This window comes from Microcaecilia unicolor, chromosome 1 (assembly GCF_901765095.1).
Source record: "Microcaecilia unicolor chromosome 1, aMicUni1.1, whole genome shotgun sequence".
NCBI classification, from domain to species: domain Eukaryota; kingdom Metazoa; phylum Chordata; class Amphibia; order Gymnophiona; family Siphonopidae; genus Microcaecilia; species Microcaecilia unicolor.
In genome coordinates this window covers 342,516,575-342,542,589 of record NC_044031.1, presented here as the reverse complement: position 1 = coordinate 342,542,589, position 26,015 = coordinate 342,516,575, and the positions used below count along the sequence as shown (strand labels likewise).

Sequence of the window (26,015 nt, the reverse complement as noted above, 5' to 3'; positions counted from 1 at the left end):
TGCACTTGCTCACATTAAACATCATCTGCCATTTGGATGCCCAGTCTCCCAGTCTTGTAAGGTCGGAGCACCACATTTTTTTGGCACCCAAATTTTTGCCGAAAATATATATTGTTCCAAGTAGAGCAGTTCTTTTTGTTTTGTCCCCCCCCCCCCCCAAATTGTATCTTTTAATCTTAAACTTTCCAATTATTTTAGAAGTCCAATCAATATTGTTCCGAGTTCCAATCACAACTGGTATTACAACTGATTTTTTTCCTCCAAAGTCTCTCCACTTCAATTTGTAAATTATGGTATTTTGTTATTTTTTCCAACTGTTTTTCATCAGTTCACTGGGCATTGCCACATCTATACACCTTATATTTTTCTGATCTATAACCAAGATGTCTGGAGTATGGTGCTCCAAGTGCCTGTCAATTTGATTTTTAAGGTCCCAAAAAATACCTGCTCATTTTATATAATTTTTTCAATAGTATGATCCACATTTTTGTACAGATTCCAGTGGATTAATTTAGCCACTCGATCATAGCGTTGTATTTAGTCAGTGTAGGCTATTTTGCTTCAGGCACTGATTAGATGGGCATAATGAGCATTTGCTGACATTTGAAAAATTTTCAATCTTAGCTTTCATAACCTTAGTTTGTAATGCTTGTTTTTTGGCTGCTAAGATAATTCCTTCAGTTCCTTAAGCACTCTATTTTTCAGTCATTGCAATAATATGTATTTATCACATTTTCCATCAATATACTTTATGAATTTGTCACACAGTGGCTTGCTTTTCAGTTGTTGAACCTGTGTTCTATTTCCTTTATATTCTTTTTTCGATTCTGATATTTTCAACAATTTTTCTTCACAAACTTCAATTTACATGCAGTTGGCTGTACTTTAGTCATTCAGGCCATGCTTTTCTTCATCTACAAGTTTACTTTTGTAACAGGCCTCTCTCTTCCTTAGATTTTTGGTATAGAGAGAGCAAAATTTTAGAAAAAACTTTCAAATCAGGACTTTCAGTTTAGGTCACGTGATGCTGTGAGCAGAGGAGGACGTGTGGAGAAAGAGCTGCTCAGGGGACTCCCTTTTAGCTACATAACCCGTATTTTGCAAAGCCAAACAAGCACGCCACAGAATCTGCCGGGGCCCAGGAGTGAATGGACAAATTTGTGTCTAACTCTGACTGGCAAATGTCAACTAAAACACCAAGAAGGGGACCAGATAGATCGTGCCCAAGCGAGGAAAAAATGGTGGCCTCCCCTACGCCCTCGCAGCCCTCGATGGACTTCATCCCGGAACTCACCGAGGTGGTGATGAAGGCCCTAGACTCGAGATTTGTTCAATTATCTGAGCAGATCGCGGTCATGATCCAAGCCACAGCGGATTTAACATGCAGGACAGGAGAACTGGAGTGCAGAGTGACTGACGCGGAAGACACGTTGCAAGAGCAGTCTGAATCCTTGGAGTCTTTGAAGGCCCTGACTAACGCTCAGGAACTAAAGATCGAGGACTTAGAGAATCGGGCAAGACGGGAGAATCTGCGGTTTGTGGGCTTCCCCGAATCGCTCAAAGAATCTACCCTACTCACAAAGCTAGAGTCCTGGCTATTGGAAAACTTTCCATCGGCAGGGGAACGAGGCCCGATTCACCTGGATAGAGCTCACTGGATCGGACCCGCACGTACAGTAGTGGATTGTCCGAGAATTGTTGTAGCAAAATTCCATGACTACTCACAAAAGGCACAGATCCTGCGTCTATATAAAAGCACTCCGGAAGAAGTTCTGTTTGAGGGCCATCCGGTCCAAATCTTCCAAGACTACTCGGCAGCGCTGTCCCTGAAAAGAAGAGCTTACTCCACGATCTGTTCCCAGCTAGTGAAAAATCACACGCGCTTTATGCTGCAATACCCAGAGACGCTGAAGATACAGCACAACAACAAATGGTACTCTTTTAGCTCCCCAGAGGAGGCTAGTGCTTAGGTTGGATCTGCAGAAGGACCTGGACATTTAACATGACTATCTTAACGTAACAGTTGGCTAAGTATTTTGCATTTTATATTTTCTGGAGGTTAGCCACATAGTACTGCCCGTAATCTGTTCTTATGGGAATGCTATTTTCAGTTTAACGTTTAACATAAGGGGGAGAAGTCCCTAAAATGGCATCTAAATGACCTGCGCCACGCTTCCCGGTTGGGAGCGGGACGCAGTTCGAGTGAATGGGGAAATAGTGGAGGGGGGAGGGGAAGGGGGAGAGGGGGGAAGTAGGTGAGGGGACTGGAACGAGAGAAAGTGTGCATTGGAAAAATGGGAATTTGGGTAGAATGGAGCCCTGGGGGGGGGGGGGGGGGAACTCCTTGCTCTGATGATCATGGGTGTATCTCTGGGGGAGGCTGGGCTTCCAGAGAACTCCTTCTTGGGTCAAGTTGGTAAGGTGAGGGAATCAATGGAGCCCAAGGGGGATGGGTAAATCCAATCTTAGAATACTTTCTTGGAACATGTCCGAGATCTCATCCCCAGTAAAACGTTGTAAAATACTGGCACAGCTAAATCGACACGGAGCCTCGATAGCCTGCCTACAAGAAACTAAGCTGTCAGACAGCGAACACGCGAAGTTGCGGCAGCAGTGGGTTAGGGAGTGCTACTATTCTTCATCTGGAAATCGCAGGAGTGGGGTAATCATGTTATTGAAAAAAGGTATCCCCTGCCAATCAAAGATGGTGTACAAAGATGCTGAAGGAAGGGTGGTATTGATACATTTAAATTACCAAGGGCAGACTGATGGTCAAAGAAAGTGCCACCCAGAAGCTCGATAACTATTGTGCAAGGTGGGGCCCGTTTTTAGACTCTTTGCACCCGAGAGCTCGGAGCCAACTGCTGAATTTGTGACTTGGTTAGTTCAGTGACCCTTACACTCTGCTAGCATTGAAACACTTGAAGAGAGAAGGGGGAGGGGGAAGGGGGGGGGGGGAAATTGTATAATAAAGTTTGTACCGTGGTCCACAAAATCGTTCACGGAGAAGCTCCGACATACATGTCAGACCTTATAAACTTGCCTATTAGGAATGCAAAAAGATCATCACGCACCTTCCTCAATCTCCACTATCCTAACTGCAAAGGGCTAAAATATAAATCCACATACGCGACCAGTTTCTCATACATCTGCATGAAGCTATGGAACGCATTACCGAAGACCATAAAAACAACGCAAGATCTAACCAGCTTCCGAAGGCTATTGAAAACAGATCTTTTCACGATAAATAAAAGACAACAACACTACACACGATCTATGCAAAACCGAATTCTTACCAAATGACTGATTAACCTCTTTGATATTAATGATCAAACAAGACCACTTTAAACCGTAAGTTGAACTAGGTCTCTCTATAGTCGATGACCTAATGCATATTATAATCCAATTTATTACTCATGAACCTCAGGCAATACCATAATCTATTCTTCCTTACCATGTAACATAACATAGTAACATAGTAGATGACGGCAGAAAAAGACCTGCACGGTCCATCCAGTCTGCCCAAGAAGATAAATTCATATGTGCTACTTTTTTATTTGTACTGTCCTCTTCAGTGCACAGACCGTATAAGTCTGGCCAGCCCTATCCCCGCCTCCCAACCACCAACCCCGCCTCCCAACCACCAGCTCTGGCACAGACCCTATAAGTCTGCCCAGCACTATCCCTGCCTCCCACCACCGGCTCTGGCACAGACCGTATAAGTCTGCCCAGCACTATCCCCGCTGCCCAACCACCAGCCCCGGCACAAACCGTATAAGTCTGCCCAGCACTAGTCCCGCCTCCCACCTCCAGCTCTGGCACAGACCGTATAAGTCTGCCCAGCACTATCCCCGCCGCCCAACCACTAGCCCCGGTACAGACTGTATAAGTCTGCCCAGCACTAGTTCCGCCTCCCAACCACCAGCTCTGTATGTATGTATGCACATGGAGTCTATATATACTATGATCTGTTCTGTTAATGTTAATCTATAGTTGATGACCTAATGTATGTTACAATCCAATTTATTACTCAGGAACCTTCATGCAACACCATAATCTATTCTTCCTTGCCATGTATGTATGCACATGGTGTTTATATATATCATGATCTGTCCAGTTAACGTTATGTGCCATATTTGTTACCATATATGTATGCACCTTAACGCAATACCATTTGTATTCTATTACCCGGAAATGGCAACCGCCATTACGGCAAATGTAAGCCACATTGAGCCTGCAAATTGGTGGGAAAATGTGGGATACAAATGCTACAAATAAATAAATAAAAATGTAAACTGCTATAGCGGAGTTCGTGATATGTTACGTTGAAATTTCTATGAAGAATTGTAAGCGCTAATGTTTGCTATTGTTTAATAAAAAAGATTTAAATATAAATTACCAAGGGCAAAAGTTTTATCTGTGCGCACTCTATGGTCCCAACACTTATTGCCCAGCCTTTTTTCAGTCGCTTGCTGCACTGGGTCTGAAACACGTAGACGCACCATGGGTATGGACGGGTGATTTCAATCAAGTGATGGAACCATCCTTAGATAGGTCCTCCCACAGAACGCTTACAGCAGTGGGCAAGGGAAGAGGCCTACCAGCATTGTGTAAATCTCTCCATCTGGTGGATCCCTGGCGCTTGCTACACCCCACGACTCGGGACTACACTCACCAATCTAAGGTACATCAATCATGGTCACGCATAGACTATGTTCTCATAGCACACTCATGGTTCTTCAGAGTTAGTAGCACTTTTATAGGCCCAACTGAGATCTCTGATCATACAGTAATAGGGATAGATTTAGAGTTTAGTGCTGGGGAGGAGCCAGCCAGATTTTGGCGTTTCCCTTCTTACCTATTCCAAGACAGATCCTTTGTAGATCATATCAAAGCGCGATGGGCCTTTTACACAGAAACTAATGCAGAATCGTGTACTTCGCCTATTATATTCTAGGAGGCCTTGAAGGCAGTTTTAAGGGGAGAGGTAATAGCATTTCTGAGCGCACGGGCCAAACGACTGGCGGCGGGCATAGTATGCTTGGAAAGGGACTACAAAACAGCTAAAAAAGCACACATAAATAATCCATCCAAGGAAAACAGAGAGAATGTGGCTGCTGCACTAGCAGCTTTAAATTCCCTAATACACGAGCAAACCAAGAGACACCTATTCGCAAGGCGGTTGTATTTTCAACGGTTTGGTAACAAATCGGATAGGTTGCTGGCCCAGGTAGCTAGGGCAAAAATGCCACACCACTTTGTTACCTGTCCAATGGGATGCAGCTCAACAAACCCGAAGAGATAACGGACACATTTTATACTTTTTTTTAAAAAGTTTATTCTGCAAAGAAGGGGGACCAGGGTCCTTTTCTGATGGATTACTTGGTTGATGCGGGTATGCCCTGTTTGGAGCAGAGCGCTAGGGAGAAGTTGTCTTCCCCCATGGGTGCTCAAGAAATACAGCGCGTTATAAAATCTCTCCCAGCGAAATCGGCGCCAGGCCCGGACGGTTTTTCAAATGAATACTATAAAATCATAGGTCATGAACTGGTGGGACCATTAATTTCCTACTACAATTCGGTAATAGAGCGGGGGGTTTTCTCACCCAGGGAGAACGAAGCGCTGATAACTCTTATTCCAAAACCCGGAAAACCCCAAGATCAGGTAGAGTCTTACAGGCCTATTTCTTTGTTGAATGTCGACATTAAAATCCTAGCGCGGGTATTGGCAGATAGACTGGTGCAGTATATCCCTCAACTCGTTGGTGACCACCAGGCAGGTTTTGTGAGAGGCCGTCAAGCCACTTTGAATGTGCGAAAAGTTCTCCTTTCTATAGCGCATAGCCAAGCCATCAAAGACCCACTATTGTTGGTAAGCCTGGATGCCAAAAAGAAGTTTGATAAAGTACAATGGGACTACCTACTTCAAGTCCTGACATATGTTGGACTGGGGGGGTGGTTCATGGAGGCCATTGCAGCGTTATACCATTCCCCCTCTGCGCGTATAGTGATAAATGGGATCCAGTCTACTGCATTTGAAGTGCAGAGGGGAACCAGGCAGGGTTGCCCCCTCTCTCCTGCACTATTTCTTCTGTGCTTAGAGCCGTTCTTGAGAACCATATTAGCAGACCCAGGCATTGTAGGGATATCCCTACCCTCACAGACAGTGAAAGTCTTGGCTTTCGCTGATGACATTCTGTTGACTCTCACTCACCCAGTACCGTTGGTGAAGCAGTTGTTGGAGGCTCTGGATGAATTTGGGTTCCTCATAGGGTTTTGTCTAAACTTTCAAAAATCAGTTGCCCTACCTGTTCAACCTGAAATCCGGTCAACCTGGATAGGCAATTTCCCTTTTCAGTGGGAGAAGTCGAAAATAAAATACCTGGGGGTTTACATAACTTCAGACTTAACCCAGCTCTATGGTGTAAACGTGGGACTGTTGAAGCAGCAGGCGACTGAAGTCTTGCAAGGGTGGCAGGCACTCCCAATCACACTCTCAGGTCACATTGCATTATACAATATGATATTATTCCCAAAATGGACCTATATATATTTCAAATGTTACCCATATGGTGGCGTGCCAGGGAGGATCAGTAGTAGCTGCAGAAGAAACTTAATTTTTTCTTGTGGCAGGGTAGAAGGGCCCAAATGCCTTTGGCTAAAGTAATGCTTTCCCGTCTCAAGGGAGGGCTGGGTTTACTGGACTTGCGCTTGTTCTCTATAGCCAGTAACCTGAGACACATATCTGATTGGTTCCGCTCCAAAGAATTTTTTTCTTGCACCCCCACTGAAACTTCGATCCTTGGCTCTCTACATTTTGCATATTGGTTACAGGCCCCCATGGAAAAATTACCAAATTTAGGGCCTTATATTTTTTCATCATTAAGAGCCACAGGGAGGTGGGTGTTCAAGCACTATCAGAGGAAGTTTCCCTGCTGTTACCAATCCAGGGAAACTTGGCGTTCCCGGCAGGGAGCACCTCGGTCACCTTTCAGAGATGGGCCTCCTCTGGGGTCCACTATTTATATTATGTGGTATCAGAGCAAGGAGTTATCAAATCTTTTGAGGAACTGTGTGATGAATATGGTTTGGGAAACCAGGATGTATTCACATACTATCAGATTCGCCACTATGTCAAATCTTTACCTCCAGCCGCACTAACCCAGGACTCTTGGGATGAGCTCAATGAACTGCTGGGCTTAGATGCACAACAGAGGGTACCACTAAGTTACTTTCACAGAATTTTAAGAGACTCATTACAAGAACTCAACCACTCTCTGGCGACCCAAGCTTGGAACCAAGAATTGCACACCAGCCTGCAGCCAGAACAACTTGCGATGTGCCTCCGGTCTATTCACAGGCTGACAGAGAATGTGGCCTGGTGTGAAATTCAGTACAAATTTCTGTTAAGACTGCACATCTCTCCCCATAGAGCATTCCGGGCCACTCTCCGAGAAACGGACTCTTGCCCTAAATGCGGGAACAGTAACGCCGACCTGGGCCACATGTATTGGAATTGCCTCAGAATTCAAGACTTTTGGGGGGCACTTCGTACTCATGTTTCACAAATGTGGTCATGCCGTTGGTGCCCATCTCCGAAACAGCTATTCGATATATACAGGACACAACTACCAATGCCGGTGGGATACAAGTCATTCTTGAAGATCTACCTTGATGGCAAAACGAACAATTCTGCAGTTGTGGCTGGACACAGAAGGCCCAAGTGGCACACTGGAGGTCGGCGATGATACATTGTTGCTCACTAGAGAAGAAAGGAATTATGGATCTGGCCTCAAAGAGAGGCGACATGTTTTGTAAATCCTGGTCTCCATTCTGGGATTCTCCAGTTGCAAGGAGCAGGATTTTGAACTGTTAGAATAAAAAGGGTTAGATAAGGGTGAGGTGGTGGAAGGAGGTGGGAAGAGAGGGGGGGAGTAGAGGGGGGGAAGGGGGGAGTAGGAGAAGAATTGTATAAGAAATATAGTCACCCGGAATAATTTTAATTGTACCTCTTATTTTGCAATTGTAATGTTATAATTGTTCTGGATGCAAATAAACAAGATTTGGAAAAAAAAAACTTTCAAATCAGAATTTAAGTAAAGAGGTGTGGTAGCCGTGTTAGTCCACTCTTAAAGGTTATCAATAGAAATCAAACAAAATAAAACATGGAAAAGAAAATAAGATGATACCTTTTTTATTGGACATAACTTAATACATTTCTTGATTAGCTTTCGAAGGTTGCCCTTCCGATCTGACGAAGAAGGGCAACCTTCGAAAGCTAATCAAGAAATGTATTAAGTTATGTCCAATAAAAAAGGTATCATCTTATTTTCTTTTCCATGTTTTATTTTGTTTGATTTCTATTGACAAATCAGAATTTAGATGTTGTGAGAAATAAGAGGCTGTCCTAGCCGGGGCAGGCCCCTAGATGGCACTGTTCCCCTCAAAATGTCCAGGATGTCCGGGGTAGGCCACTAGAGGGCGCTAGGAGAATAGGTGGAGGTCACTAGGACTGGGGAGAGTCCTGGGATAGCTACAGGTGCAGGCGGTTATGGGCTATTAACCACTTTATACCCCACCTGAGTTGTGAAAGGAAGAGGAGGAGAGCTGGTAGGGGAAGAAAGAGAATCCCCCGGGAAAGAACTGGCTAAACCCTATGGACTTGTGGTGGACTGTGTGCTCAAGGAAGAAAAACAGGCTGGGGTAAGAAGTCCCTAAAGCATTAGTGTTGGACTGTGTAGCCTCAGTACTTAGAGGAACTGTGTGTTCAAAGAAAGGACTGGGTGTCCAAGGAAGGAAGGACTGGGTGTCCAAAGAAGAAGTAGGGCTGTGTGTCCCAGTACTGAGAAGCAGGCTGCAAAGCCTGGGGTTAGAAGTCCCCAAAGTATTGAGGTTAGTGCTGAGCCCAGGAATCTGTGTGGGGAGGCTCAGTGAGAAGATATGTAAATGTATAAAGTATTTAAGCTAGAATAACTGTGCCCAGGGGCTGGAATAAAGAATTGCCTGAATATGCTGTTGGTAAGACCTGTTTAATTTTGCCTCTGGAGAACCAGCTCACCCTTGTACAATTACAATAGTATATCTGATGACTGGAATTGCCAAAGTATGTTTTATTTACATTACCTCCCCTTAATTTTGACTTTAGAATTTTCCAAACACGTTTGATATAATTTGAGCTAGTGTTCATTTTGATCTGCTTATGTGGTGGGAGGCGGGGCTGGTGGTTGGGAGGCGGGGATAGTGCTGGGCAGACTTATACGGTCTGTGCCCTGAAATGGACAGGTACAAATCAAGGTAAGGTATACACAAAAAGTAGCACATATGAGTTTATCTTGTTGGGCAGACTGGATGGACCGTGCAGGTCTTTTTCTGCCGTCATCTACTATATGTATGTAAATCTGGTGCCAATTGTTTAATGAGACTTGCATTCATGAACTGTAAACTTATGATTTTGCCTCTCTCATTATTTTCATTATTACTGCCATTAACTCCAGTTGATTTCTGGTAATTAACATTAGACACACAACTTCAGAACTAATTGTGCAAGTGCATGCCTTATAGCCCATGCATCTGTATGATATTATATCAGTACATTTGTCTCATGTATGTTACATTTGTCTTTGCTGTGATTCAGGCTCCCCTGAAGAAAGGAATGCTATGGCCACAGCTTGCTCCTATCTAAAGTCAGAAGGCTGTTTCTCAAATGCCACACCTCTTCCCTTTGTGTCCTCACCAGCCATTAAAGTGGAGATTTTGGGTGACAAGACTTTATGGCCAGGAAACCCTATCACTCTGAATATTGCTATAAACAATAGTTCTACCCAGGCTCAGACCGTTAACCTCATTGCCATTTGTGAGATGGTAACCTACACTGGGAAAATCATGGCCAACTTGGCATCCATCACACAGACCATTGAAGTAGGATGCCAGCAAGGTAAGGTGATTTTCTGTGATATTCTCTGTACTTTCTACTGATATATGACAATGGAAAATCCACAGAGTAACTCTGGAGCAACTTGGATCTCAAAGTACAGCAGCAAAGGCTTACTTTTCCCCAGCCAAAGTTTTCATCCCCAAAATGTGTGTGTGTATGTGTCTGTCTGTCTATATAATATAAATAAATAAACATATTTGCAAACAGTGGCTCTTTTAAAAGTTATATATTTTAGCAGGTAAATATAATAATATGGAATATGTTTGAAGGCAAGAAGAGGATTGTGGAAAAATGTATTCCCCTGTTCCATGTTAAAAGCTGATCAGACAATCCAGCTTGAATTTTCCTTTATACCAATATATTGTGCTCTTCAAAATCTGCTTCCAACTCCTAAAAATTGTTCAAACTCTATAAGCACCAAAAAAGGTTTGGGTGAAGGATCCAATTTTATATCCCAAAGCTTGGAATATGGGAGAAATCATTATGCACTTTCTTATCTGATACAGCTTGGTAAAAGGGTTCCTACATTTCTTGAACTTTTAAACTTATTTAAATAATTGGAAGGATAAGCTTCACATTGAGTTTACCACCTAGTAGAACATTGTTTGTGTCACATATAAATACTAATATATTGCAGGCAAAACAATGCAATTGTATTTTCATAAAGCTTGGACTTTTGTCAACGATTTTATTTCTCAATAGGTGATATGGCTTTCTCCGAGGACAAGCAGGCTTTATTTCCACGTGTAGGTGATGTCATCCGACGGAGCCCCGGTGCGGATGCTGAATCGCTTGCACCGGAGAAAGTTCTAGCAGCATCTTACCATGCGTGCGCTGTTGCCATCCTGCCTGATGCTCTAGTGTGTGGAGCTGAGATGATGTGTTCGTGTAGTCTTATCCTCACGCTGCACTTTTCAAAACATTTTTTCGCTATCATAATTGCCTTCCCCTGAGGGTAATCATCTCCTTTTTTTAATTGTTCAAGACTGAGGTTTCGGGAACTCAGACGCGACTTCCTCTCAAATTGCCATCTTGCCTCGGTTAGCCTTCAGGGGATGCCTTCCTCAGGGCTCTCCAGCTCCCATTCCATTCTCGGAAGGCTTACTTTTTATCATCACAGATGGCCCCTTATAACCTTCGACCAGTGGGTGCTTCAAATAGTTCATTGCAGGTACGCTTTAAGTTGGCGTCAGCGACTTCCAGATTGCCCACCGAGAGCATCTTATGTCATCTCTCAGCACAAGCAAGTACTTGTACAGGAAATTTCCACCCGTATCACCAGGAGAAGAAGGGAAAAGATTCTATAGCAGGTACTCTCTTGTGATCAAGAAAATGGGGGGGCCCTGATCAAATTTCTAGTGAAAGAAAAGTTCAGGATGATTTCCATGGGCACCCTACTTCCTCTCATTCAGGAAAAAGATTGGCTGTGCTCTCTGGACTTAAAGGATGCCTATACCCACATTTCGATACTTCCCAGTCACAGGAAGTATCTCAGATTTTGAGTAGGGAAATGCCACTTCCAGTATCGTGCTCTGCCATTTGGCCTAGCGTCTGCTCTCAGGGTTTTCACCAAGTGCCTGGTGGTAGTCACATCATATCTATGCAGACTAGGTGTATATGTGTTTCCTTACCTGGACAATTGGCTGGTCAAGAACACAACATAGGAGGGAGAACTCAAGTCAATGCAGTTGACTATTCAGGTGCTAGAGCTACTGTGGTTTGTCATAAATTATCCCAAGACCCATCTCCATCCACTACGACAACTGGAGTACATAGGAGCCTTTCTAGACACAATGCAGGCTCGGGCCCTCCTTCCTCTAGAGAGAGCGGATACCTTGGTAGCGCTTGCCTCGCAGGTCCTCAGCAGCCAGCAGGTTTGAGACTAATAGGCTACATGGCCTCTGTCACTCCCATGGCACAGCTCCATTTGAGAGCTGCCCAGTGGACCTTAGCATCCCAGTGGTCTCAAGCCATGGGGAACCTAACGAATGTCATTTGTGTACTGCCGGAGTTGCTTCACGCCCTTCTCTGCTGGACAATCTGGTCCAATTAAACTCTGGGACTTCTATTCCAAATTCAACCACATTAAAAGGTGTTGACAATGGATTGATCCAATCTAGATTGGGGGAGCTCATGTGGATAGGCTTCACACTCAAGTTCAGTGGTCTGCTCAGAAGATGCATCTTCAAATTGATCTCCTCAAGCTAAGGGCTATTTGGAATGCTTTAAAGGCTTTTAGAGATCTACTCCAAAACCACATTATCCAAATTCAGACAGACAACCAGGTTGTTGTATGTTTTATGTCAACAAGCAGGGAGGTACATGATCCTATCCCTTGTGTGAGGAAGTGGTAGATATGTGGCAATGGGCTCTCCTTCACGGGATGATCCTCCGTGCCGTATTCCTTCTGGGCAAAAACAACTGCCTGACAGACTCAGCAGGATATTGCAGCTGCATGAGTGGTCACTCAACATGGAGATCTTCCGAGTTGGGGCAGCTCCTGAGTGGATCTTTTCACCACTCATTTCAACAACAAAGTCCCTCAGTTCTGCTCCAGGCTCGGATAACACAGCAGACTAGCGTCAGATGCAATTCTCCTACATTGGAGAAGAGGACTTCTGTATGCATATCCTCCTATACCTCGATAGAAAAGACCTTGCTGAAGCTCAGGCAAGACCAAGGCACCATGATGCTGATTGCTGCTCATTGGCTGCAACAGATATGATTCCCTCTTCTTCTGGAATTGTCTTCAGAAGATTATTATTACTGTTACTATTTATTGGATTTATGTCCCACAATCATTCAACTTGAGAACTCAGTTCTATGTGGCTTACATAAAACGCAGATATACAAAACAGGTTAGGGATGCATGATATGGCAGTGAGTAATATAATTGTGGTTGCAAGAATAGGGGGAAGATCTAGTGGAGGGTAGGCTGCTCTTTGGTAACAGGCACAAAGCCCATAAGGAAGTGAAAAGGTCCAGGGTGGGAGAGGGTAGAGTACATGATCAAGCTTTGGTTATTGGGTATGCCTTGTAACTCTGTTCTAAGTCACATCTATCAACAGAAATTTCATGTATAAAAATGTTTTCAGTTTTTTACAAAAGCTTTCATAGGTGGTGTCATGTCATATGTCTTTGTGCAATACATTCCATCATTTGGCCGCTTTATATGGAAGGTTGGCAATATGGGCCGATTTGTAGACTACCCCTTTATAGCTGGGGAAGTGGACGATTAGGTGGTCTCTCAGTTTCTTCTTAAGGTTTGGTAGTGATATTTCTACTAATGACATCATATAGCTGGGTGCAGTGCCATAGATTTCAAAATTTGTGTGTTCATATACAAGGTAAACTGCTCTCACTTTTATTGGCAGGCAGTGCAGGGATTGCAGCAGTGGTGTGGCATGGTCATATCTGGATGTGCCGCAGATCAGACATGCAGAAATGTTTTGTATTGTTTGTAGTTTTTTGAAGATGTATTCTCTGCATCCCGCATAGACCACATTATAGCAGTCTATCTGGGACAGAACAATACTTTGGACCCAGATGCAGAAGGCGTTTTTTGAAAAGTAGGCTCTTAGTCGTCGTGTTGCCATAGCGATCTAAATACTTTAGAAGTTAGGGATGACACTTGCGGTTCTAGTGTTAGGTGCTGGTCAATTATTATTCCCAGCACTTTGATGTTGGTGTCTAGAAAGTATTCTGTTCGATTGATAGAGAATTTATTGCTTACTATTGGTTTGAATGGGCTGGTGTTTGGACTGTTTTCTGACCCTCATCATGCAGAACGAGGGATCCCTTCTTCATCCCAACCTCCAATCTCTGGCCCTCACAGTTTGGATGTTGAGAACGTAGAACTCGAATCCCTCAGGTTGCCTGAGGGTTTCTCCTGTATCTTGCAGGCTTCCAGGAAAGACTCCACTAAGAGGTGTTACTCTTTTAAATGGAGAATGTTTGCCGTCTGGTATGAAGGCAAGGTCTTAGATCCCTTCTCTTGCCCTACACAAAAACTGCATGAGTACCTCCTTCACCTCTCTGAGTCTGGTTTGAAAACCAACTCTGTAAGAGTTCATCTTACTGCAATTGGTGCTTATCAGTGTGTAGGAGGTGAGTCCATCTCTGTACAACCTTTAGTTGTTTGCTTCATGAAAGGTTTATTGTTGACAAAGCCCACTACCAAACCTTCAGTTATGTCATGGGATCTCAACATAGTCCGTACCCAGCTGTTGAAAGCTCGTTTTGAGCCTCTGGCTACCTGCTATCTGAAGTTTTTGACCTGGAAAGTTGTATTTCTGGTGGTGGTCACTTCAGCTCGCAGAGTCAGTGAGCTCCAAGCCCTAGTAACTCACCCACCATACATTAAATTTCATCACAAGAGAGTAGTCCTCCACACACTCCCCAAGTTCCTTCCTAAGATTATGTCAGATTTCCAACATTTTTCCCCAGACCTCATGCCCATCCTGGTGAAAATGTACTTCATATTTTATACTGCAGGCGAGCCTTAGCCTTCTATCTGAAGCGGAATAAAGCCAATGGACAGTCCACCCAGCTTTTAGTTTCTTTTGACTCCAACAGGTTGGGGGTGGCCATTGGGCAAATGCAGACTTTCAAATTGGATAGCAGACTACATCCCCTACGCCAAGCCCCCTCGCTATCCATCTTCAAATCCTTGCTTAAAACTCACCTCTTCAATGCTGCTTTTGGAACCTAACTTTTTGAACATATAGACTGCCCCAATCTGCCTGACCTATCAGATTGACTGTACACTTGTCTCCTAGATTGTAAGCTCTTTGAGCAGGGACTGTCCTTCCATGTTAAATTGTACAGCGCTGCGTAACCCTAGTAGCGCTTTAGAAATGTTAAGTAGTAGTAGTACTTTGCTTATGTCCAGGCTGAGCTGACATTTGAGGGACATGTCATCACTCACAATATCAGAGCCATGGCTGCATCAGTATCCTAGTTGAGATCAGCCTCCATAGAGGAGATTTGCAAGGCTGCAACGTAGTTTCAATCCATACATTCACATCCCACTACTGTTTGGATCAGGACAACCAATGCGACATTCGGTTTGGAGAGGCAGTTCTGCAGAATTTGTTCAGTGTCTAGAATCGAACTGCACCCTCCTAGGCCCTGTTTTATTTTGTTCCAGGCTGCACCTACATCTAGTATGTATATAGTTTCAGGTTGCTTGAAGTTTTAATCTCAGCATTTCGAGACTCCATTATCCTAGCTTTCTTGTTTTCGGTGAGCCTGGTAGCTAGTGATTCCCACATGTGGGAATAACACGGCCTACTTGTCCTCAGGGAAAGCAAAGATACTTAGCTGTAGCTGATGTTCTCCAAGGACAGCAGGCCACTTATTCTCACATACCCTCCCACCTCCCCTAGGAGTTGTTTTTGGTTGTACTCTTTCACCTAAGGGACCCGTACTCAAGTGTCAGGCAGGAAGGCCCCAGTGCATGTGCGGTGGGATAGTGCTAGAACTTTCTCTAGTGGTAGCGATTCAGCATCCACACCGGGGCTCTGTTGAATGATGTCACCCACATGTGAAAATAAGCAGCCTGCTGTCCTCAGAGAACACCAGCTACAGGTAAATATCTTTGCTGAACCGTTAAAGAATAGATGCTTTATATATATGTATTTATATTTTTGTGTATATCTGACTCAATATTCAATAGAAGTTATACATTTATTGGTGGCCGGTGAACTTATACCCCCTAATTCTATAAAAGTTGCCAAAAATTGCGTGTGCAAATTTGGGCATGTGCTCAATTTGTGTGTGCAATTTAATTGACTAATGAGCTAATTAGCGCCAATGATTGGCTTTTTAACAATTGACACTAATTTTATTTAATTGGTATTTACATGTTTAAAATTAGGTGTTATAAGGCATGTTATAATATCAGAAAACATTACCAGATAGCAATCCTCTGTACTCGTGTCTAGGAGGTGTACCTCTATAGCCCATATGACAAGCTAGCTGTGTGAGAAAAGGAACAATGCCACGGATGAAATATATATATTAATTTATTAAGTAAAGAAAAATATATATAAATAGTTCTGAAGCAAAGTGCCAAGCAAAATACAAAAATAACTTGCTATAAAAAATAGATTATCACCAGAATAGATTACCATCTGATTATCCTAATAATCCTATAAGAATTTATTACACGTCTTAGGCAAAACACAGTGATCAGCTGACTACACAGACCAGAAGTCGTGAAGTAAACCTATCTGTCCCAGACAAAAACTAAGGACTAATTATCCCTGACTATAGGTAATAAATCCTGATATCTCACCTTGCCGTCTGTCATAGACTCCCAATGGTAGAGAAGCGGATTTTTACTCTCAGAGTCTCTAGCTGACAACCTCAGCGAGCCTCCCAGTCCAGGAATGGGTCCAAGAATTGTATCTCTGAATGTAGATTACACAGTCTTCAGTACAGGCCCACCCATCCAAATCCTGTTTAGTAGGGCCGGATAGACGCAGCAGAGAGGAGCGGAGCTGCCTGTTTGAATAGCAGCGCAGCGCGATGAGCGAAGAAAGGAGCGGGGCAAAGCGAAGCCTGGGGAGAAGAGAAGCACAATTTCAGGGCAGGCACTGACAGGTAACGCTGATCGCTGCCTCCCGGAAGCCACGGGAGAAAAGGCAGCGACAGCGATGAAGGATTTGGATGGCGGGCCTGGAACAGTAAGTGCTGGATTTGTGGTTGGTTGGGGGGGAGGGGGGAAGGGATACTTTTGCCAGGGACAGACGTAGGAGGAAGGGGATTAGAGGGAACTGGGAAGGAAGAGAGCTGCTGGAGGTGGGAGGAAAAGGAGGAGGGGATCAGGATAGAAGGGAGAGAGCTGCTGGACATGGGAGGAAGGGGCTGGAAAGCTTCTGGAAGAGGGAGGGAAGGGAGAGAGCTGCTGGACATGGGAGGAAGGGGCTGGAAAGCTTCTGGAAGAGGGAGGGAAGGGAGAGAGCTGCTGGACATGGGAGGAAGAGGAGGAGGAGACTGAATGGAAGGGAGAGAGCTGCTGGACAAGGGAGAAAGAGGAGGAAGGGACTGGAGGGAAGGGAGAGAGCTGCTGTACATGGGAGGAAGAGAAGGAGGGGACGATGGAAGGGAGAGAGCCCCTGAAGGAAGGGGAGGAGGGGACTGAATGGAAGGGAGAGAGCTGCTGGACATGGGAGGAAGAGGAGGAAGGGGCTGGATGGAAGGGAGAGAGCTGCTGGACAAGCTAGGAAGAGGAAGAAGGGACTGGAGGAAAGGGGGAGAGTTCCTGGACATGGGAGGAACAGGAGGAGGGGACTGGATGGAAGGGAGAGAGCTGCTGGACATGGGAGGGAGAGGAGGAAGGGGTTGGAGAGCTGCTGAGCAAGGGAGGAAGGGACTGGAGGGAAGGGAAAGAGCTGCTGGACATGGGAGGAAGAGAAGGAGGGGACGATGGAAGGGAGAGAGCTGCTGAAGGAAGAGGAGGAGGGGATCTGGGTGGAAGGGAGAGAGCTGTGGGAGGAAGAGGAGGAGGGGATCTGGATGGAAGGGAGAGAGCTGCTGGACATGGGAGGAGAACTGGAGGGAAGGGAGAGAACTGCTGGTACAGCACAAGGAGGGAGGGAAGGGAAACAGAGATACCAGACCAAGGAGATGAAGGAAAAGGGAATATTAAACCTACAGCTTGAGGGAGGGAGGCAGGAAATCAAGCAACCAAACCAGATGCTGGAAAGAGGAGGGAGTGAGAGGGAGAGAAGCTGGATGGGGTAGGGTCAGAGAGGGTAGAGATATATTGGCACTGGGGACAAAGAGAGGGAAGAAGATGGACAGAGTAATATAGGGACACAGAGAAAAGGAGATACTAAACATGGAGGAAGATAGAGGTACAGAGATGGAAGAAGATGGAAGGATGGCAGAGAAAGAGGGAAAACAGATGGAAGGATGGCAGAGAAAGAGGGAAAACGGATGGATGGAGAGAGAGACACTGGATGGAAGGATGCAGAGAGAAAGGGGAGAGACTGGAAGGATGTGGAGAGAGAAGGGACACTGAACAGAAAAGGGTAGAGAGATAGACACTGGTTAGAAGGAGGGAGAGAAACATTAGATGGAAGGATCAGGAGAGAGGGTAGATGGGTAGAAGGATGGGGAGAGAAAGAGGGAAGACGCTGGATGGAAGGATGCAGAAAGAAAGAGGGGAGACTATTGGAAGGATGGGGAGAGAGAGGGGAGACACTGGAAGGATGGGGAGAGAAAGAGGAGAGCTGCTGCATAGAAAGGGGTAGTAGTGAAAGATTGGAGAATAAGAGGAAGGGGCATGGGGAGAACAAGGGTGAGAAAAAGATGAAAAGCCATAAGTAGATGAAGGAAATTAAAGAATGGTAGTAAGAATGAATTAAATCTGGACACAGAGAGAGGCAGAAAAATATTGAAGAAAGCAAAGAAAAAGGAGAGAAAAATGACAAATGGCCAGGAAACCCTGGCAGAAGAGTTAAGCGAAAACGAAGGAAAGCAGAATCTAGAGACTGGGAGCAACACAATGAGAAAAAGTAAATGGCCATACAAGAAAGGTAAAGAAAATAATTTTATTTTTAATTTAGGATAAAGTAATATGGTGTTAATAAAGTTTCAGAGACCAATACTTCCTTCCTTAGGTCAGGAGAGGATACCGTAACAGCATTATACAGACCTGAGGCAGGAGGTTTTGGTCTCTGAAAGCTCACTGAAAAGGATTAGGCTATTAAATAAATTGTCTGAAATCGGATGCACTGAAAAGCAGCACTTTACCCTGTGTGACAAATGTATCTGAGTGTGACTAAATTTTGCTGGGGGGGGGGGGGGGGGGGGGTACAGAGAAAATTTTGTGCCCACCCACTTTGGGTTCAGGCCCACCCAAAATTGTCAGTCTGGCTACGCCACTGCTTCAGTAGGGCCTTGTGGTAGCTGAGCTAACCTTGTCAGTTGGTTACAAGGCACACAGTTCACTGGTATAAGGAAAATCAGTCTCTGGCTCTCACGAGCGTTCTGTTCACCTGCCTAACCTCTGGTGTTTCTTTCTACTCTTCTTCTTCTTGTTCTCCTTCTCCTTTCTTTTTCTCTAGTTCTTTTTCCAACTGAACTTTCTTCAGTCCAAATCTTTGGTATCCAAGCGTCGGATGATACCTGTGGACCAATCACAGGAGGACATAATGTCCAGCCAGATTCATAGTCATAAAGAAGCCTTTGTTATAGCCATGACGCGGTTATCAATGGTGTGCAAACTCCTTGTCTGATTCCATTCTTTTGGAGCCCTGGGTGATTTTCTCCTCCAAGCTTCCCAGGAAAATAACGGGGGCCAGTTTGCAACAAAGGATATGTCCTTGGATGAAGTAATCTTGCAATGCTCAGCAGTAACTTTCCTTTGCAAAAAAGCTGGATTCTGATAGTTACAGATGTATTCAGGACTCAGGCTGTAGAATCCATATTGTTATAAGAGTGGTTCAGGCTTGTATAGGCCAAGACCAGCAAAGGTGAGATCTCGGGGTAAATACCCCTACAGTGTGAGATCCATGCCTAAAATTTATGCACAATCTGAAAAGGGGATGCAGAATTGGAAGGGTCATGGGTGTAAAATTAGCGCACATTGTTATAGAATAAAGGAGATAGATACCTAATGTAGGCACATATATTTGCACCAGATATCAGTGCCTAAAGTTAGGTGCAATTCCCAGGCGTAAGCGCTATTCTATAAATCATGCCTAACTTTAAGTGTGGCTTTTAGAATAGCGCTGATTTTTTTGTAGTATCTAGCCCATAACTTCACTAGGGGTAGATTTTAAAAACTTTTACAGATAATATCAAGCTTAAAATTTGGAGTCATTTTTCAAATAAGCGTATTGGAAGCACTTAGTCCCCTGATGAAGCTTTACATTGAGGGAAATGGAGAGCCTTGTTGAGAAACTAAGGGGGTCTTTTACTAAGGCGCGCTCACGATTTTAGCACTTTCTAAAATTGTGGGCGCACTAAACGTTAGAGACGCAAATGCATTCCTTTGGGTGTCTCTAATATTTAGCGCACGAACAATTTTAGTGCGCGCTAAAATTGTGAGTGCACCTTAGTAAAAGATGCCCTAAAAGCTAAGTGCTTTCATTTACGCTTATACATCTGTTTAATACATGATGGTTGGAATATAAATACAGTGGTGGTTTGTTTTGAAAAGTAAGAAGATGAAGAATTTGCATATACAAAATGAACAATAAATAGCACTTACATTTGTTCGATTGAATCAAGACTTTTGGAGGATTTTTGACCAATGATAAGACTGGAGTTTATATTATGCTGGCACTAAGAGACTCACTTGCTGCCGAGCCAACTTTTGAGGTCTTTTCCCTCCATTTTTCAATTGAACATTTGATTGTGATGTTTTATGGTCTACAGTGGGTATCATAAATATTAAGTGATTACCTCAGCTTCAGAAGTTGTTGCCATTAGGGCATAGCCATTAAAAAATTAGCATGTGAGCATTTACCAACACCTATTTTATAGGTGGTAAGGGCTCACGCACTAATCCTGTGCTATTCACCAACATCAGTAATGTAGCTGTGCTAATTGATCAGCGCAGAAACGCCTACTCTCTGCCCCCTGATGCGCTCCCTCTGTGAAAAATATTTTTTAAAATTTTTAGCGGGCAGTTTGCACACACAAATCTCAAACTTACCACAGGACACCTGAGCACATCCTCCAGTAAGCTCTTTTAAGCTGCAATTAGTGCACACTAGTGCTTACCTTGGCTAAGAAAAAGGAGCCCTTAGTTATCACTATGTTACAGTAATTCAAGTCATTTTAGAGCCCTTCAACAAGCATTAAGGGGCAAATAACACAACATAAAGCCCTAATGCAGCTTGATAACTTCTCCCCTAAATGGATTTAAAAAATTGTCCTCCAAAAACAGATTAGATGTAAATACTGTGGCCTTTGTGCTTGAGCTGTGCATATGATTGCAAATCAGAAGATACAAGACTTGCAGCAGATTTTTCTTTCCTCTCTACAGTTTTTGGATTTTTGAGTCAGCTCAGGGGCTATTTTGGCCTTATTTGCTCCAGTGCATGAGTTTTTGCACACCTCTGAATTTTGCAGAATATGAGACCTTCTCAAATATACTCTGGGGAAAGCTATGAAAATCTGAATATATGAAAGTTGATTTGATGTTAAGACTTTGACCAGTTATCTAAAGGCAGATTATGGCATTATTAAGCTTATCAGGAGGTGTTACATTTACTTGTGCCATGATTTTACTCCAGTTCTGTAGGATACATTGATTACATGTGTCTTCTTTTGGTCAAAATGTCCACCAAAAATTACCAGAGCTTGAGCCTTGACATAGAAGTCAGCTGGATAAAATATTAGATGAAGCATAGAAAGACTACAATACTTGTTATGCATCTCATTGTTTGATTTACCTGACCTTGACAACTCCTTTGTCTGTTGTCTTTGCTGGTGCAGCCACAGCGGTCCCTCTGAACATAGCAGCAGATGCTTACCTGAAGACTATGATGTCTGTGGAGGATGAGCTTCAGATCAGGGTCCATGCCATTTCCGAAACAGTGGGCACTGAGGAGAAATTCAGTGAGTCCACCATGATATTATTTGAATATCCACCAATCAAGGTTGAGGTAAGAAACAAGTTGTACTACCAAAGCAGATACCTCGAGGTAGGTTCCATATAGTCCAACTGATATTTCTTGTTCAATTTACTTTGTGTGTGTGTATATATATATAGTATATTTAATAAAGATTTGTATTTTAATTGCAACGGTTGCTTATTGGAAGTAGTGATTACAGTTCAACCAATATTTAGTACTGAACCTAGAATAGAATTGTGTATATATATTCTCAGCAGTTGACAATCAACACAAGAAATCACCAACACAATGTACATTATGCTATAATGTGTATTGTTATTTAAATACACATTCTGTACACCACCTTGGGTGAATTTCTTCAAAAAAGTGTAAATAAATCTTAATAAATAAATATTTAAAACATACAAATAACACTATAAAACTAATACAAAGAGTAAAAAGCTCCTGCTAATAAAAAAAGAAGTAAAATATATCAAAACCCAGTCTAAGGAGTTTGTTTACTAAAAAATGTCAACACGTAACTTAGGACATGTTAATTGCTAGCACAGAAGCATGTTAACTGCTTTTGCATTATTGTAACAATTAACACATTTAGGGGTCCTTTTACTAAGCTGTGGTAAAAAGTGGCCTGCGGTAGTGCGAGTGCGTCTTTTGGGCTCGCTGGGCCATTTTTTTACTGTGCCTAGGAAAAAGGGCCTTTTTTAAGGGGCCGGAAAATGGACGTGCACTAAAATTGAAACCAGTGCGCATCAATTTTTGGCCATAGACCTTGCTGCCACCCATTGACCTAGCTGTAAGATCTTACATGCTTACCCGTGCGGTAAGCATGCAGCGCATGCCAACTACTGTTTACTGCCATGTAAGCTGCCCACGGTAGAAAATAGAAAATTATTTTCTACCGTGGGATTCAGCGCATTCCAAATTTGGAATTACTGCCCGTCTCATATGCTAGCTGGGCAGTAGTGCCTATTTGGCATGCACCGTACATGCGTAGGCCCTTTCACAGCTTAGTAAAAAAGCCCCCTACTGCATTTTATGTTAGGGAGCAGTAACTGGGTAGAGAATGGGCGAGAACGGGTGTGATATAGTTAATGTCGAATGCATCATACTATGCGCTAACTGAGAAATATACTGTTAGGGCTAGATTCAGTAAATGGCGCTCAAAAATTGGCGCTCAATGCTACTCAGAGATGTGTGCCCTTTATAGAATTAGTGTTGAGTGACGATTTTGGCATCCAAATTAGCATCAAAACTTACACCTGCTGAAACCAAATGTAATTGCTGGCGCCCAATTTGGGCGCAGATCCCCAGTATTTTATAACACTGTGTAACCTGTTCCGGGGCAGACTCAGAGGGAGCAGTGAACACATGTGAATTGCGAACTCGGACTGAGACAGGGCAACAGGCGTGCGCCGCGGCACCCCCCCCCCCAGCAGCGTGCACCCGGGGCGGACTGCCCCCCCTTGGTACGCCACTGAAGCTAACCACCTTTACTACATTCTCTGGCAGCAAATTCCAGAGTTTAATTACACGTTGAGTGAAGAAAACTTTTCTCCGATTCGTTTTAAATTTACTACTTTGTAGCTTCATCACAAGCCCCCTGGTCCTAGTATTTTTGGAAAGTGTAAATAGACGCTTCACATCTACCCATTCCACTCCACTCATTATTTTATAGACCTCTATCATATCTCCCCTCATCCGTCTTTTCTTCAAGCTGAAGAGCCCTAGCCACTTTAGCCTTTCTTCATAGGGAAGTCGTCCCATCCCCTTTATCATTTTCATTGCCCTTCTCTGCACCTTTTCTATTTCCACTATTGGGCTATTTTCGAAAGAGAAGGGCGCCCATCTTCCGACACAAATTGGGAGATGGGCGTCCTTCTCTCAGGGCCGCCCAAATCGGCATAATCGAAAGCTGATTTTGGCCGGCCCCAACTGATTTCCGTCGCGGGGACGACCAAAGTTCAAGGGGGCGTGTCGGCAGTGTACCGAAGGCGGGACGTGGCGTGGTTAAGAGTTGGCCATCCTTGGCCGATAATGGAAAAAAAGAAGGGCGTCCCTGACTAGCATTTGGCCGGCTTTACTTGGTCCCTTTTTGTTCTTGACCAAGCCTTGAAAAGGTGCCCAAACTGACCAGATGACCACCGGAGGGAATCATGGATCACCTCCCCTTACTCCCCCAGTGGTCACCAACCCCCTCCCACCCCCCCCTCAAAAAAAAATTTAAAAACATTTTTTTCCCAGCCTCTATGCCAGCCTCAAATGTCATACCCAGCTCCATCACAGCAGTATGCAGATCCCTGGAGCAGTTTTTAGTGAGTACTGCAGTGCACTTCAGGCAGGTGGACCCAGGCCCATCCCCACCCTACCTCTTACACTTGTGGTGGTAAATGGGAGCCCTCCAAAACCCATCCGAAACCCACTGTACCCACATCTAGGTGCCCCCCGTTACCCTGTAAGGGCTATGGTAGTGTTGTACAGTTGTGGGTAGTGGGGTTTGTGGGGGGTTTGGGGGGTTGAGCACCCAAGGTAAGGGAGCTATGCACATGGGAGCAATTTGTGAAGTTCACGGCAGTGCCCCCTAAGGTGCCCGGTTGGTGTCCTGGCATGTGAGAGGGGACGTGCACTAGAAATGCTGGCTCCTCCCACAACCAAATGGCTTGGATTTGGTCATTTTTGAGATGGCCGTCCTCGGTTTCCATTATAGGCGAAAACCGAGGTCGGCCATCTCTAAGGTCGGCAATCTCAACATTTCGGTTGACCTAAATGTTGATATTTGGCTGTCCCCGACCGCATTATCGGAACGAAAGATGGACGTCCATCTTGTTGCGATAATACGGGATGCCCCGCCCCTTTGCTGGGACACCCATAAAGATTGTCACCCTTAAAGATGGGTGCCCAGTTCGATTATGCCCCTCTATATCTTTTTTAAGATGCAGCAACCAGAATTGAACACAATATTCGAGGTGTGGTTGCACCATGGAGCGATACAAAGGCATTATAATGTCCTCATTTTTGTTTTCCATTCCTTTCCTAATAATACCTAACATTCTATTTGCTTTCTTAGCCACAGCAGCACACTGAGCAGAAGGTTTCAACGTATCATCAACGATGATACCTAGATCCCTTCTTGGTCAGTGACTCCTAACATGGAACCTTGCATGACATAACTATTAAACGTCATCTGCCATTTAGATGCCCAGTCTCCCAGTCTCGTAAGGTCCTCTTGTAATTTTTCACAATCCTTCCGTGATTTAACGACTTTGAATAACTTTGTGTCAACAGCAAATTTAATTACCTCACTAGTTACTCCCATCTCTACGTCATTTATAAATATGTTAAAAAGCAGCGGTCCCAGCACAGACCCCTGGGGAACCCTACTAACTACCCTTCTCCATTGAGAACACTGACCATTCAACCCTACTCTCTGTTTTCTATCTTTTAACCAGTTTTTAATCCACAATAGGACAGTACCTCCTCTCCCATGACTCTCCAATTTCCTCTGGAGTGTCTCATGAGGTACTTTGTCAATCGCCTTCTGAAAATCCAGATACACAATATGGTGTGCAAACACATAGCACCTCTTAAATAGAAAGACACTAACCCAAATTTGGGTGTGGATTCCAGATCTGCATGCAAACTAATGAGCCGTTAACAATTAATTAGATTGGGAGCCCCTTAGGGACAGAAAGTACCTGCAAAACAATAATATGTGTAAACCACTTTGACTATATCTACTGAAAGGCAGTATATTAAGTGTGGAATAAACATATTGACGTTGATTGGCACTAATTAGGATTTGCACACAGATCTGCCTATTCTATAACATTGCGTGCCTAGATTGCCTCGTGTGCAATTCAAAAGGTGGCATGGACATAGGAGGGGCATGGGCAGGTCATGGGCATTCTCAAAATGTAGGCACAGTGTTGTAGAATAGGGTCATTTACATGCCCAACTACCATTAGTTGGGCACCAGGATTTACACCAGGATTCAGCAGGCATAAGTCCTTGTGCCCAAAGTGGAGAGCAGAATCTGTGCTAATCGCTATTTTATAAAGGCCTAACTTTGAGTACCATTTATAGAATTTCCCCAATTGCATATGCTTTACATAACATAAGAGTAGCCATACTGGGTCAGACCAATGGTCCATCTAGCCCAGTATCCTGTTTTTCAAACAGTGGCCAAGCCAGGTCACAAGTACCTGGCAGAAACCCAAATCGTGGCAACACTCCATACTACAAGTCCTAGGGCAAGCAGTTGCTTCCCATGTTTGTCTCAATAGCAGACTATGGACCTTTCCTCCAGGAATTTGGCCAAACCTTTTTTAAACCCAGATACACTAACCTCTGTTACCACATCCTCCTGCAAAGAGTTCCAGAGCTTAACTATTCGTTGAGTGAAAAAATATTTCCTCCTATTTGTTTTAAAAGTATTTCCATGTAACTTCCTTGAGTGTCCCCTAGTCTTTGTACTTTTGGAATGAGTAA

General features: G+C 44.0%; 1 protein-coding gene across 1 annotated transcript in view; it reads left to right on the top strand.

The window, feature by feature from the left end:
* The window catches only part of TGM4 (transglutaminase 4), a 172,678-nt gene that overhangs the window by 133,371 nt on the left and 13,292 nt on the right, over positions 1–26,015 (top strand). The window contains exons 11-12 of the mRNA XM_030209285.1: positions 9,634–9,933; positions 21,391–21,560. Coding sequence (XP_030065145.1) covers positions 9,634–9,933; positions 21,391–21,560 — 470 coding nt within the window. The remainder of the gene's footprint in view (positions 1–9,633; positions 9,934–21,390; positions 21,561–26,015) is intronic.